Source organism: Podarcis gaigeae, assembly GCF_964106915.1.
Source record: "Podarcis gaigeae genome assembly, chromosome: 11".
NCBI classification, from domain to species: Eukaryota; Metazoa; Chordata; class Lepidosauria; order Squamata; family Lacertidae; genus Podarcis; species Podarcis gaigeae.
In genome coordinates this window covers 6639239-6654473 of record NC_139687.1, presented here as the reverse complement: position 1 = coordinate 6654473, position 15235 = coordinate 6639239, and the positions used below count along the sequence as shown (strand labels likewise).

Sequence of the window (15235 nt, the reverse complement as noted above, 5' to 3'; positions counted from 1 at the left end):
ATAGCAGTATCCTTTGTTCTTGTGATCCCCATTAAGAACTGCTTGAATTAAACAGTCTGCAATTGGCAAAGACATTGGAGAACAGGCAAAATCTTGGAACCCTGGGGGCAGATTTTAGCCACCACTTCACTAGTGCTTCCCAATACATATTTTTTACCTTCCATGCAGCAGGTAATCAGTCTTATATGGTACTGATTTACATCAGTTTGGAAAACTTGGGTGCAGGAAAGTCTGCCTCCATAAGGGCGATTGAAGAGCATCACAGGCACTTGTGTACACTAAACAAAAGGGACAGGAACAAACGGCCAGATTCTAGATCTAGATGTACAGATGATGTGACAAGTTAATCCCATAGATTTAGCTAGCTATTATGTTATATTGTGTAATATATTCACATCTTCAACTGGCCAAATAGATTGACTGTGATCATTCCGTTAGAGCACAAATGAAAGCAAAATGATCATTTGCCTACTTTTAAGCTCTGATTGAATTGTCACTGACTGTTTTTGCATTCCATTGCCCCTTAAAACCAGCCTTTACACTTTCACCCTCTTACACTCCTGCAGATCCCCCTAAGTGCATTTGATGAAGGGGTCTCTAGTCCACAAAAGCTTATGCCGTAATGACATTTGTCAGTCTTGAAGGTCTTTTGCCATTGCCTTTAAGACTCTTGCTGTTTTTGCTGAAATAGACTGATATGGCTACCACTTTGGAAACTGCGCCTATCCCAATATTTCTAGCTTACAGAAAGGAAAAGGAGATGGTTTTAAATGTACTCAAGTGTAATTTCATACTATGGATAAAATATAGCAATATGAGGCAACATCTAATACGTGCTGGCTTGCTTTTTTGCTTCTTTTCCACCAGACAGAATCTCCCCTCTTGGTGAAGCCTTATTTGCCCTATATCACCAGGTCTGAACTCCATGCTGTCATGACGGCAGGATTCGCCACCATTGCTGGAAGTGTCTTAGGAGCATATATTTCATTTGGTGTAAGTATAGAAACATGCTAGCTCTTAATTACTGTTTTCCATCCCCACTTGACTAGTAACAAAGAGCGTGAAATGGAATTAGTTCTCCCTAACCACGCAGAAGACAAATCTTTCATTAACAGCACTTTCCTGGGAGAAGGTTCCATTGAACTCAGTAGGCCTTGCTTCAGAGTAGGCAGTTTTCCTGCTGCAAACCAATGTGACTATCCTGATTACATTTAAACCAGTTAGTGTTTGCAGCTAGACATGCATATATCTTGATTCAGGCAAGCCATGAATCTTTTTAAAAAGATATCACTCATACCTTTTGACCTATTTATTTCGTCAGCAGGGGTGCCATCTAGGGAGGGCAAGAAGCTGAGCCCAATTTTCAAAAAGAGGGTTGGCCCCCCTCAATATTCCGCAGCCTGCTGAGCTGTCAGGCCCTCCCACAGCTGGTGGAAAGCTGCACCGGCCTCTGTGGTGTCAGGAGATGCCACAGGGACCAGCATGCCTGGCACGAGGTCACACTGGCCTGCATGGCATTGGGAGGTGTGCATGACATCACACAATGCACATGTGACATCACATGTGTGTTTTGGGCCCCTGCAATCTGCAGCAGCCTGGTGCCCATGTTCAGCAGGGTTACCACAGGAATGATATTCAGCATCATGTGCCCAATTAAATGTTGTCCTTCTTCACCTTTGACATTTCAGATTCCAGCCTCCCACTTATTAACAGCTTCCGTGATGTCAGCACCAGCAGCTTTGGCTATTGCCAAGCTCTTTTGGCCAGAGACCGAACACCCCCAGATAACTGCACAGCAGAGTGCAAAAGTGGAGAAAGGGTAAGAAGATTTATACTTGCATGGTGCAAAGGCTTAGGCAGAATTGGGAAGAGTAGGGTAGCTCTCTCTCTCATCACAAAAATATAGGATGTCAATTTGCATAAAATGTGTATGCACTGATTTATAGGGCGAGGCAAATTTCAAATGCATTATAAGAAGAAATATAACTCATCCTAGTGGAGAAGACTGTGATCAAGTGGCCTTTGTGGCAGCTTGGACGGCTGTCCTGGTGCTAATTGTGGGTGGGTGACTAACAACCTTTTTTACGCTTCTTGTGGTTCTTTATCTTTAAGCTGGACTTGAACAGGACTCTCAGATAAAGGGCTGTCCTCTGCCACTCTAGGGAAAAGACAATATATAGAGTTGTTATACAGACATTCAAAAATACAGTTGCAGTAAATTGCATAACAAGCCATTTCCTGCCCTTTCACAACACCTTAAACCAAATGCCTGGGTTCAGATAACCGTCTCACTTTGCCTAACAGTAGGGGCGGCTGTAGCTCAGGACATTCAGTCACGGGTTGCATCTTATGCTGCTTGGCCCTGAGAAAGTGTGCACATGAAATGCTTCCAAGGCTCCGTAAATGCTAAATATTGTTAACAAGATTAAGTACAGTTTTACCTCGGGTTACAGAAGCTTCAGGTTATAGACGCTTCAGGTTACAGACTCCGCTAACCCAGAAATAGTACCTCGGGTTAAGAACTTTGCTTCAGGATGAGAACAGAATTCGTGTGGCGGCAGTGGGAGGACCCATTAGCTAAAGTGGTACCTCAGGGTAAGAACAGTTTCAGGTTAAGAACGGACCTCCAGAACGAATTAAGTTCTTAACCCAGTATACCTGAAGAAGCGTCTCCACCCCCATCGTTCTGCCCGGACGCTGAGGTCCAGCGCCAAGGGCCTTCTGGCGGTTTCCTCATTGCGAGAAGCAAAGCCACAGGGAACAAGGCAGAGGGCCTTCTCGGTAGTGGCACCCGCCCTGTAGAACACCTGCCCATCAGATGTCAAAAAGATAAGCAACTCCCTGATATTCAGAATACATCTTAAGGCAGCCCTGTTCAGGGAAGTTTTTAATGTGTGACATCTTAGTGTATTTTTTGTCTTTGCGGAAGCTGCCCAGAGTGGGCGGGGTACAAATAAATTATTATTATTATTATTATTATTATTATTATTATTATTATTATTTAATAATAATAAATTTTATTTATATCCCGCCCTCCCCAGCCGAAGCCGGGCTCAGGGCGGCTAACAACAATCAAACAATCAAATAATCCAACATTTTAAAAACATTTCAATATAAAAATTAATTAAAATCAAATTGATAGCAACCATTAAGCAAAATTCTGTGCAGGTTGCCAGAAGAGGGAGTCAGGCTGCGCCCTTACCAAATATTATTATTTTATTACCCAAGGTACCACTGTACTGGTTCTGATCATTTTTCTGGTTGGTGGTTTTTTTAAAGGGTGACTTCTGTTGTCATGGGGGCGGGCAGGTGACAAGGGTTCCTACACCTGCTCTTTTACACATCACATTAACCTGCACCTTTTGTTCTTGTTTTCTCGGTGAAGAGATTCCAAAAACCTGTTGGAAGCAGCCAGCCAAGGGGCTTCTGCCTCCATCCCTCTGGTGGCAAACATTGCTGCAAATCTGATTGCCTTCCTTGCCCTGCTTTCTTTCTGTAATGCAGTCCTGTCCTGGCTGGGAAATATGTTCAACTATTCACAGTTGAGCTTTGAGGTATTAAGTGCTATAAGCTTTTTTGTTGTTGTTGTTGTTGTTGTCATCACTATTCAGTACAGCCGTGGTAGATGAAAAAGACAGTAGATTATAAAAAGGTTATTTGCTTCTACATAATATAAGAAACAAGGACAACATACTTAAGTTTTACTCATGTCCTATAAGCTTTTACCTAAGGCATAATCTCTCTCTCTCACACACACACCCCTGACATAAAATAAAATAATTATATTTTCGCATGAATCCCATTTAGCCGATGCAAAGGGAGTCTGACTGGCCACTTCTCAGGGATGTTGTAGTCCTGGACTTCCTACACGGCACCGAGTGAGGCTCAATGACCTTTGAGGTCTCTTCCAACTATGGTTCAGTGCTGCTGCTCATTAAACCAACCCTTCTATAGTCTGCAGTTATATCAATAATTTTTATTTATTCTTTTTTTTTTAAGCACCATTCATTCAGCAAAGTCCTTCATTCAGTTCCTCGGTGGAGGGTGTTGTCCCCTTCCTCCGTCACTTGTGTCCTTGGACTGTATGAGACAGTGGAGATCCATAATCACATTCCCCCTTTTCTGTCTTTAAATTTTATTAAAACACAACTCCAGAGAGGGGTGGGTGGGTGGCGGTGATTAGGGAAGGGGAGTTTAATGGACTGCCCAGTTACCTGCTCCTTTCTGTTTCTCATTGTTATGCATGCTTTGCACTGGCGCCAATGGCTTCACAAGACAAAAGGTGGGGGAGAAATGGCTCGGCTAATATTGACTTGCTTTCTAAAGCCCTACTGATGCATTGGTGAGCCTGACCAGCTTGGTTACCACAGCAAAGCAATGGAACACAGGAGGCGGTGGTTGTTTTTATGTAAACAAAAAGCCCTGAGAAATACCAAGATGTGGTTAATGTATTTATTGGCTTTTAGATCAACCCTCCCCCCTCTCTCTCTTTAGGTCATTTGTGCTTATGTTTTTATGCCATTTTCATTCATGATGGGAGTCGACTGGGAAGACAGTTTTCTTGTTGGTAGACTTCTAGGCTATAAGACCTTCTTCAATGAATTCGTGGCTTATAAAGATCTTTCAGAACTGATCAAACTGAGGAAGGCAGGAGGGGGAAAGTACATTGGTGGAGAGAACCAATATTTGAGTGTGAGTATTCTTGTACAGTTCTTTGCATTTATTTGACCCAGCCTTCTCAGAGGTTCCAATTGTCACACCGAATAAAATTGATTTCTGATTTAAAAACCACTTTGGTTAAGCATGGGTTATTATAGCAACACAGAATATTTTTCTAATGCCCATTTAATTCTGTTACCTCACAGCACCCAATCTGAGCTAAGCAGCATAATCTCCCATTTAGCAACAGGGAGCAGGGCACAAATGTGGAGGCAGGGGGATAAGATGACTGGGCTAATTCTTATTGCTGCCCCAATCTCCAGGAACCGTTTCAATAAGGGATGGTACAAAATACAATTCCCTAGGGATCTGAAGACAGTGGCAGAATATTTTTCTTTACAGCTAGTGCATCTTCCTAGGAAGTACTTTGAGAGTTCTGAATCCAAGACTTTCTGCCTAAAAATGCCACATTTTCTTTCAGAGTGAACCATTTCAGACTGAACCTGAACTGACAGTCCATTTTCATTGCCATTTTGGAGTATCAGGAACTGATTTCCAGTGGTCTAGGCTGCCATTCCGTTCATGGTGAAGTGGTCATTTCACTACTACACCCAGAGCAAGTTGAAAGCCTGTGCTGTCACTGCAATGAAGCACTTTAATTTATTTATTTAACTTTTGTGCCACTTCATATTTCAGCAGAAATCGTTGTGGTTAGGCTTGAACCTGTGTCTCCTGGTTTGATGCCAGGCATCATAAAGGGTTCTCTGCTTTGGTAATTCCAGAACTATTCAGCAGGAACATGACGGCATAGTGAAAAAGAGGTTGGAAGGTTCACTTTTAACTTTTAATTTTTCTCAGAGCCTTCTAATAAGTCTAGATACAGGTACATATCTCCAATAGAGTCGATTCTGCTACATGTCCACCCCCACAGCCTGCAACAAGGAGGCTTCCCAGCTTTCAAACATTTCCAGGAAAAGGTTGGACAAAAGGGACCTTGAAATGTGTTTTTCTACATAGGCAAGAAGCGACCAGAAATATCTACAAATTGTTGCTTTAAAACATGAGGGGGCAGTCATAAGCATATAATCAATTGAAATGCTTGTATAATTTTATTATAACCAGGGAACAGTGGGTGGGAAGAGTGAAGATATGCTCATACTTGTATCTCTTGCAGTTGGAAAACAATGTGTATATACAGTATATACCCAATAGAATCATCAGGGGCCTCTTACCCATAGAGGCTAGTGGTGCAGGGCGCCAGGGCGACAAGTTCTGGAGGACGCCAGGGAAGAGTTGGAGGCTGGACGCGGCACCTCCTGGCATCAGCTCGCTACCCTCACCCGGCTCCGCCATGCTGCGCCGAAGCAGCACCATGCCTGGAGCCTCCACCTGCTGTGGCCACCATGGCATGAAGCGGCCAGTTGAGCCAGGAGCCGCCGCGTCCAGCCTCCGCCTCTTCCGTGCCGGAAGAGCTGCCGTCCAGCTGCTGCCTGCCTCCTCCAGCCTCACAAAGCTGGGCGCGTTGCCGGGAGCGCCGTCCTCCCCAAAAAAGGTCTGGGAAACGGGGGGGAGGGACGCCAGAGGGATCTTTGCACCACAGCGCCGGATATGCTTAAGACGGCCCTGAGAATCATTTAAAGAAAGGCAGCAGTTTCCACAGCAGAGAAGCTGGTTAAATCATATTTTGGTAGATTTTGCCATTTCAAAGGGTAAGATGATGAAACCTAGCAAGATGTTTTCCTTTCTTCAAATTTTAGATTCGATCCGAAACCATTGCCACTTATGCTCTCTGTGGATTTGCAAACTTTGGCTCTTTGGGACTCGTAATTGGAGGACTCAGTAAGAAAACATTTACTTCTTGTTTGGGGCATAGTATTGGACAAAAATAATCCGAACCCAAACACTCCTGCTGCTGCAATAAATGCAGCTGCAGATGGCTTGGCAGGACCAGTGGCGTAGCGTGGGGGGTGCAGGGGGGGCCGGCCGCACCGGGCGCAACATCTGGGGGTTAGGGAAATCCATGGGTTAGGGGGCGCAAATCCATGGGTTAGGGGGCGCAAATTACTTGCCTTGCCCCGGGTGCTGATAACCCACGCTACGCCACTGGGCAGGACTGCACTGCTGACCTGATATCTGTCTAGCTGAGTCACTGCAGAGAGGGGGAGGGGTGTGATGGCAGCAAGGTTGTGCAGTGGCAGCAAGAGCACTGGATTGGCTCTGCTGATGTGTTTGAACCGCACAGGCCTCACGACCAGTGTGTCCTCCCCTCTCCATCCCAATAACATCTGATCTTGTGCTGTACTGTGGAGGTCCTCCAAGCATCTCTCTAGCTCAGTGTGATGTCAGAGACACTCTGCACCTCTCTCCTGAGGTGCGGAAATTTCAAGGTCATGAAAATCACCAATTCTGGCTATCTACAAAGAGTAGCCAGAACTTATGGGCTCCGGATGATACATGAGAATGCATCAACCTGGTGCTAATGCCTAAGGAAGCCATTGTCATACCAAAAAGGCAAAGGTGTCCTGCACTGGACGTGGGTGGCGCTGGGGTCTAAACCACAGAGCCTAGGACTTGCCGATCAGAAGGTCGGCGGTTCGTATCCCTGTGACAGGGTGAGCTCCCATTGCTTGGTCCCAGCTCCTGCCAACCTAGCAGTTTGAAAGCACGTCAAAGTGCAAGTAGATAAATAGGTACCGCTCTGGCGGGAAGGTAAAGGGTGTTTCCATGCGCTGCTCTGGTTCACCAGAAGCAGCTTAGTCATGCTGGCCACATGACCCAGAAGCTGTACGCCGGTTCCCTCGGCCAATAAAGCGAGATGAGCGCCGCAACCCCAGAGTCGGTCACGACTGGACCTAATGGTCAGGGGTCCCTTTACCTTTAATGTGGAAATTGGCCCAGAGGCTACTGGACTCTTTCCTGGCTGCTTGGTCAAGTCTAGCTGGTGCAGGGATAGTCAGAGGCAGGGCCAGATTTAGGTTTGATGAGGCCCTCAGCTACTGAAGGTAATGGGGCCCTTTATATGTCCAGCTGTCCCATGTGGCTGGTTTTTAAGTGTTGAGTATACGCCATGCACAACACAAAACACTGTTGCTGTATGCAAGTTTTATTTTATTTGCTTTTTATCTTATATTTTGGAAATGTACATCCAATTTTTTTTCCTTTAAATTTTTCTGGGGGCCCCAAGAGTGTGGAGCCCTAAACTATAGCTTGTTTAGCTTATACGTGAATCCGGCACTGGCTGGAGGGTTCAGGAAAACCTTGACTGGAACTGCTTCACATTCCAGAATGCAAGAACTGATAGTGGATGTCGTTTTCCTCAAATCTCTTCCTCAGCATCCATGGCTCCTTCCCGGAAGAGAGACATTGCCGGCGGGGCCTTGAGAGCCATGATTGCTGGCACGGTGGCCTGCTTCATGACAGCTTGCATTGCAGGTACCATATTTTTTTTCTACCACAGGATGGCAGTGTTTTGGTTTGTGTTCTTCAACAGGCCCTGCTGACTCCAGGACATTTTGGTGTGGTGCTAAACTTCATTGCAAGGATGTATTCTGTCAAAACAAAATAAAAAAATTCCTTCCAGTAGCACCTTAAAGAACAACTAAGTTAGTTCTTGGTATGAGCTTTCGTGTGCATGCAGGTAGTTCTAGGTATGAGCTTTCGTGTGTATCTGAAGAAGTGTGCATGCACACGAAAGCTCATACCTAGAACTAACTTAGTTGGTCTTTAAGGTGCTACTGGAAGGATTTTTTTTTATTTTTTTTTTACTATGGCAGACCAACACGGCTACCTATCTGTAACTGGATGTATTCTGTGTTCATCTCCTTATTATTATTATTTTAAGGTTAATTTTTCTCCCTTTATCTCTTATCAGTAATTTTAAAGATCTATATTAGCTGGCATGCAAATTGATGGCAGTGCATCTATTTGAGAGGGGTAAAGGAAAAGGAAAATAATATTTCCAGCGCTGCACTTCCACCATACATTCTCAAATTGGAAAGAAGAGGAACGTTTTGTACTAATGAACCTACAATCCATCTCAAGCTCTTCTGTATTGCACACATGCGTGGCTGGAATTTCCACTAAAATCAGTGAAACTTTGACTTCGGGTTCAGATGGTGACAGGGCAGACAGCTGCCTCTGAAGCTCCACAGGTCACACAATTTTAATTGGTTTTAACCTGTTTTAGATCAGTTATCTTATCTTGAAAATCAGAGGACAGAAGAATGTGGATTCCAATAGCAATTAACAGGCCTGGAGCTTATTTGTCTTGTCAGCTTTTTTTTTACTGAGTGGTGATGTGGGAGGCAGCTGAAACCAGTGCTCTGTAATTAATGAGATTTTTAACTTGGTTTTAATACAGCTTTTAATTGGACTTAACTTGTTTTATCCTTTTCATTTTGGAGACCTGAGCACTGCGAAAATGTGGTGTTTATCAGTCTAGGCTGCTTGTTCCTTGACAGCTAAAACTGTGGACTTTTATCTGTAGAAACTTCAAATTGATACACTCTGGACTGGATGTTTTAACCAGAGATTTGATTTATTTTTGCGCCCAATTGAAAGGGCAGCAAATTGTCCTCACAGCCTCTGGCAAGCCTGCAGGCAGCCCACCTGCCAATCCAACTGTGAGCACCCTGCAAAGACCTACAAGGCCAAATAAGTCCCTTTTCTATCGGGATGAACAAAGGACAAATGCTCTATCAACTGTCCTGGCCAATATGTAAGATCTGCCTGACCATTTGTAAATTCAATGGTAGCACCCCCTGTTGGAAGTCTGTCTCATTGGCTAAAAATCATATAAAAAGCTTGTTTGGGGATCAAATTTGCTTTGTTGTTTTAAAATCAGTGTATGCATTAAACCACCCTTTCCAAAGACTAAAGGTTCTGTTAACATTTGGCAGCCCGTATATTCTAGTTCGGTAGTGCTTTTGGAAGCATCACATTAAGTACAAATAGACTTTAAATTTCTGAATCAAGCTCTGGAAAGGGAGAAGTTTGTAATGCAACCAAGAAATATGGTTGTTACTTAATAAAGGACGGTTTCTTCTTTATTTTCAGGAATATTATCTGTTGCAGGAGATCCATGCACTGCTTTATTTGAAAACAACTTCAATATGACTAGCAATAGCACAGAAATAGTTAGCTGCTGCTTAAACCTCTTTAACAGGTAATTATAGAATGGCAGAATCTCACTTCAGAGAATCACCTCTGAAGTTCAATTACTTCTCTTACAGAATACAGGAATACTATATGCAATACTGCAAAAAGATTAATACAAAGATAATGAAAATGTAGCTCAAAGGTTAATGCTTCAGACTTCGAGAACATTGTCGAGCTATCATTTTAAAACTATTAATCTTAGAATTTGAGGCTGATTTCTATGCACATCACCTCTCACCAGCTGCACACAAACAAAGGCCACTTTCATAAATAGCACTTCCATAAAGTATCATTTAGTAAGCGATGTTGGAACCCAAGAATGCCCACTTCACATCTCCCTTCACAACAGGGCTCACATAGCATGACATCCAAATGCATTATTTAAGGCTCCCCCCCCCCCCCATGATAAACCATGAACACAGCAAGAAATCATGGTTTAAGCTTTTTTGGTTGGCACAGGGACTAGCCAATCAGCACTGTGCACAGCCAACTTCTTCTGGAAACAGAAAGAACTTGTTGGCCCTAAGCTTGATTCTGCAAGGAAGTGTGTAAAAGGTAAAGGTAAAGGATCCCTGACAGTTAAGTCCAGTCACGAACGACTGTGGGGTTGCGGCACTCATCTCGCTTTACTGGCTGAGGGAGCCGATGTTTATCCGCAGACAGCTTCCAGGTCATGTGGCCAGCATGACTAAGCCGCTTCTGGCGAAACCAGAGCAGCGCATGGAAACGCCGTTTACCTTCCTGCAACAGTGGTACCTATTTATCTACTTGCACTGGTGTGCTTTCGAACTGCTAGGTTGGCAGGAGCTGGGATGGGACTGAGCAATGGGAGCTCACCCCGTCACGGGGATTTGAACTGCCAACCTTCCAATTGGCAAGCCCTAGGCTCAGTGATTTAGACCACAGCGCCAGCCGCATCCCTAAGGAAGTGAGTACATCTGGCCAAAAACAGAGAGTAGCAGATCCACACTGGGCTCACCACTCAAACTCTGTGCATTGGTACACAGCCTAAGCCAACCCAGAGACTGATTTATTTATTTTAAGGAACCTGCTAGGTCTTTGGCTTCAGATGTTTTGTTACCCACTCTCATTGCTCATCCCAGAGCAGAGCACATAACCATTTTAGAATATAACACCTAAAATAAAAGTAGAATAAAACACAAAACATACTCTCAGCAACAAGTAAAACAGTAAATCACAACAGCCTCCTGCATTAAGTGCATCTAGTGATGAATAGGTACCCTGAAGTCCAGCAGATATTTGAGATGTGCCCAATAGCCTTGGGTATACTGATGGGAGAAATCAACAATAATAGCTCATGGATGCAGTGACTCTTTTAGAATACTTTTAAAACTGACAGTCTTCAAACACAGGGAATATGGTGGTGTGGCTCAGGTTAGGGAACCCATAGAATTTATGCACAAGCATTTAAATTACTATTACAATAGTATTAAAACTTATTTTCCCTTCTCCACCAGTGCGAACAGTTCCACAGAGACTTTTTTAAAAGCAAACAACACCTTGAGATCCTTGAATGGATGCTGCAAACTTCTCAACCCATCTACATTTAACTGCTCCTGGACGACTCCAGAATTTTAAACTGGGCACTTTATGTAAAGAGACAAGCAGAGGGATTTACTTCACTGATGGACTGGTAGGGAGACAAAAGGACAGTGGAGTTGTCTGGTGGTTGTTGCAGACAAGACAAATCTTGTTTCCCAGCTTAAGTAGATTGGCAGCTGTGTAAATGCTGCAGTTTCATTGGGGCTAGTGGGTAAGTATCTGCTCCGTATCTCTGATGAGCTCCTAAGTCCTGATATAAGGGCCTGGTCATGATGAAGGGCATGTTTAAACTTTTTAAATGCTATTTCAAATATTTATGTAAAACTCTTCCAAATGCCATGTTTGCCTACACCTCCCGACTCTCTTTAAGATCAGGTAGAGACATTTCAATCAAAGATCTTTCTCACACTGAACATAGAAAACTGCCTTATATATCAAGTCAGGCCGTTGGTCTATCTGCTCAATATTGTCTACACTGACAATATTGTCTACACTTACAGGGATTCTGTGGGAATGTTCAGGGATGCAGGAGAGGATATATTGTCTGATTATATCCTTATCCAACTTGTGTTAACAAGTTCCACAATTTCAGCAGAGTAACATTCCCCTTATTTTAAACTTTGCAATGGATGTGTTTGCTCAGGCTCGCTAAAGCCTCTATAATAACTGTTCTGGTATTTCCCCCTTATTCCCTCATAAAATATAAGAGACGGCACAGTCTTTTACAAAAGTATAAAAAGAGTTTACTCACATTCTGTTCACAATCGGATCCCAGAAGGCAGACTTAGCTTAATGAAGTAACATACACTTGGAATCTATTTCATAAGAAGACCGTCCCTTTGTCCTCTCTTGGCTGGAAGCCAAGAGGACATCTTTGGCTTAGTAGATGTTGTGTCTTCGATGCATGTGGTGGAAGAGAGAGAGATGGCTGCCCTGCCCTGTGCTTTTGTCATTACCTGCACAGGTGAGACCACACCTTCCTCTAGTCACATGCAGAGGAAGTCCGTCCTAGCCCAGAAGGAAACAGGAAGTTTACCTGCTGGCTGGACAAACATTCCTCCCCATGTGTAAACATGTTCACTCTAGGAATGTTGTACTTGACTGCTCTTGTGTTTCACATCCTACAGATTCAGACAGTGTACTTTCCCAGTCCTACCCGGTGATGCTGGGGACTGAAACCAGGACCTTCTGTATACATAGCAGATGCTCCCCCCCATGACCTTTCTCCTCGGTTACAGCCCCTTCTGTGGTCTTGCTCTATTAACGCAAAATTACCTAAGTGTGATCTTAAGTATATATCTCAATAGGACTTTCTCCAACTAAATCTGCTAATATTTGCCATCTGTCTTACACTTAGATTTTCACTGATATAATTGTGGTTATAGGGATTAAGAGATCTGATCTGGAACTAGCTTTGTATTTGCCTTGCATTAAAGCATCCCTCGTATTTCTCCATACCAAACATGACCTCGTTTGAGGAAGCCAATATGCTGCTGTCCAAACGTTGCTGGACTCCAATCCCCGACAGCATGTTCTGTCAAGGATGATAGGAGCTGTAGTCTAAAAACATCTGGAGGACATCACTTTGACTAAACTAGTTATTATTCTTATTTATTTTTAAAAATACTGACTTATTTTGGTGACAAATCACTACTTGGGACCTGTTGGAAATCTAGCTGGTTTTCTTTCGATATTGAACATTCCTGGAAAGTTATGTGTCTTTAGATTCAGGTGGCAAACGAGGGATGATATTCCACATGACCAAGAAAACAACAACAGTTCTTCAATTTCAGCCAGCGGGGCAAGATTTTACGAAATCTGCAGCAAATTAAATTAAAAATGTCAATAAATAGTTAGAAATTAATGCCTGGTTACTGTAAAACAGCAGGGTTTTTCTTCTGAACCAACTGCATGAGCTGCTGTTAGCAATGTGACCACCAACTGTTATATAAGAAAAGCTTCATAATATAGAACTCCATGGGTCTCACTGCAATCATTTTTACATGACCAGTAACAATACTCTGGTGCTATTTACTTCACCAGAGGTTAATTAACTCTACATTGTTATCACTTCTGGTGGAGCCAGATAAGGGAAGCACTCCTCTGGTACCTATTTTACAATATTAAAAGATGTTAATGCTGCAATCCTACCACCAGCATTTGGCTGGCTGAGGGGCCATAGGAAGCTGCCGTTCCACAGGTGGAGATGGTGGCTTGCCAGCACATACCACTCCAGAATGCCCACAGAAAGCTCTGCAGGTGTAGATGTCCCACTGGTGGTGGGGGACAAAATGAGATGGTGGTGGTGTACTGGAACAGGCCTTGGATCTGTAGGAATCTACCTTCTGAAATGCCCCTAAATAGGTCCCTAGACTATGCCAGATCCTGCTCAGGTCAATGTGGTCAATGGGAGGGGGGGAAGAAAAGGAAAAACATTGAGAAAATCATCAGCATTCCATCTCTTGCGATGGCTGCATCTTACCAGCCGGACACAGGACGTGGTGGTCATTCTGCCATGGATTCTCCCCAACACTGACATCTCCATAAGATTATTCTGTTATGCCACAAGTCAACCATTGGTAGAGAACCCGGTGTCCCCCAGATGTTGTACTACAAGTCCCATCAGCCCCAGCCAGTTCAACCAAAGGTCAGGGACAATGGGAGCTGCAGTTCACCAACTTCTAGAGGGCACAGTGATGGCTGCCCTGCACTTTGGAGTATCCATTGCAGATTGTTTCAGGGTAACTATGCAGAAGGGACGCAGGTGGCGCTGTGGGTTAAAGCCTCAGCGCCTAGGACTTGCCGATCGAAAGGTCGGCGGTTCGAATCCCTGCGGCGGGGTGCGCTCCCGCTGCTCGGTCCCAGCGCCTGCCAACCTAGCAGTTCGAAAGCACCTCCGGGTGCAAGTAGATAAATAGGGACCGCTTACCAGCGGGAAGGTAAACGGCGTTTCCGTGTGCAGCTCTGGCTCGCCAGAGCAGCAATGTCACGCTGGCCACGTGACCTGGAAGTGTCTCCGGACAGCGCTGGCCCCTGGCCTCTTAAGTGAGATGGGCGCACAACCCCAGAGTCTGTCAAGACTGGCCCGTACGGGCAGGGGTACCTTTACCTTTTAACTATGCAGAGGACTGCAGTGTGGACCTCCTTAATAGTAAAGGGACCCCTGACCATTAGGTCCAGTCGTGAATGACTCTGGGGTTGCGGCACTCATCTTGCTTTATTGGCCGAGGGAGCCAATAAACCAGAGAAACGCACGGAAACGCCGTTTACGTTCCCGCCAGACCGGTACCTATTTATCTACTTGCACTTTGACGTGCTTTCAAACTGCTGGGTTGGCAGGAGCAGGGACCGAGCAACGGGAGCTCACCCCATTGCAGGGATTCGAACCGCCAACCTTCTGATCGGCAAGCCCTAGGCTCTGTGGTTTAACCCACAGCGCCACCCTTGAACCTCCTTAATACTTTTTGCCAATTTCATTGCACATCTCGGAATTTGTTTCACTGCATAGTCAAACAACCTTCAAACCATTTTACAGTTTGCAAAAATATTACTCTTGCAAGAATGTCAAGTGTTAATAAAATTTAAGAACTGGTTATCTATTTATTGTCTAGAGTCAATAAAACTACATTGTTTCTTATAGAATTCTGTCTTCGTACAAAAAATATATTTTAAAAAATCCCTTTTACAAGAATATTGAAATGGTTTTCTTATGCTTGGAAACATTTTCGCAGGACACCTTTCCTACTTCCAGAAAAACATGTTAATAGCAAAGGTAATTTTGACTGGCATGTTTTTAAATGTAGTAATGAAAAGAATCCTTTGTCTGAGAACACAATGTTTTCTCTGGCTGCACGTA

The 15235-nt window shown here is 44.1% G+C and overlaps 1 protein-coding gene across 2 annotated transcripts in view; it reads left to right on the top strand.

The window, feature by feature from the left end:
• The window catches only part of SLC28A3 (solute carrier family 28 member 3), a 46871-nt gene extending 31901 nt beyond the window's left edge, over nt 1-14970 (top strand). Inside the window, exons 11-19 of one of the 2 annotated variants that reach the window (XM_083702026.1) lie at nt 868-993; nt 1689-1819; nt 3386-3554; nt 4495-4692; nt 6417-6498; nt 7993-8091; nt 9715-9823; nt 11295-14143; nt 14514-14970. In XM_083702026.1, the coding sequence (XP_083558152.1) occupies nt 868-993; nt 1689-1819; nt 3386-3554; nt 4495-4692; nt 6417-6498; nt 7993-8091; nt 9715-9823; nt 11295-11415 (1035 nt within the window). In that variant the 3' untranslated portion in view covers nt 11416-14143; nt 14514-14970. The other variant, XM_083702027.1, reaches the window with a different exon arrangement.
• Nucleotides 14971-15235: the final 265 nt, after the last annotated feature.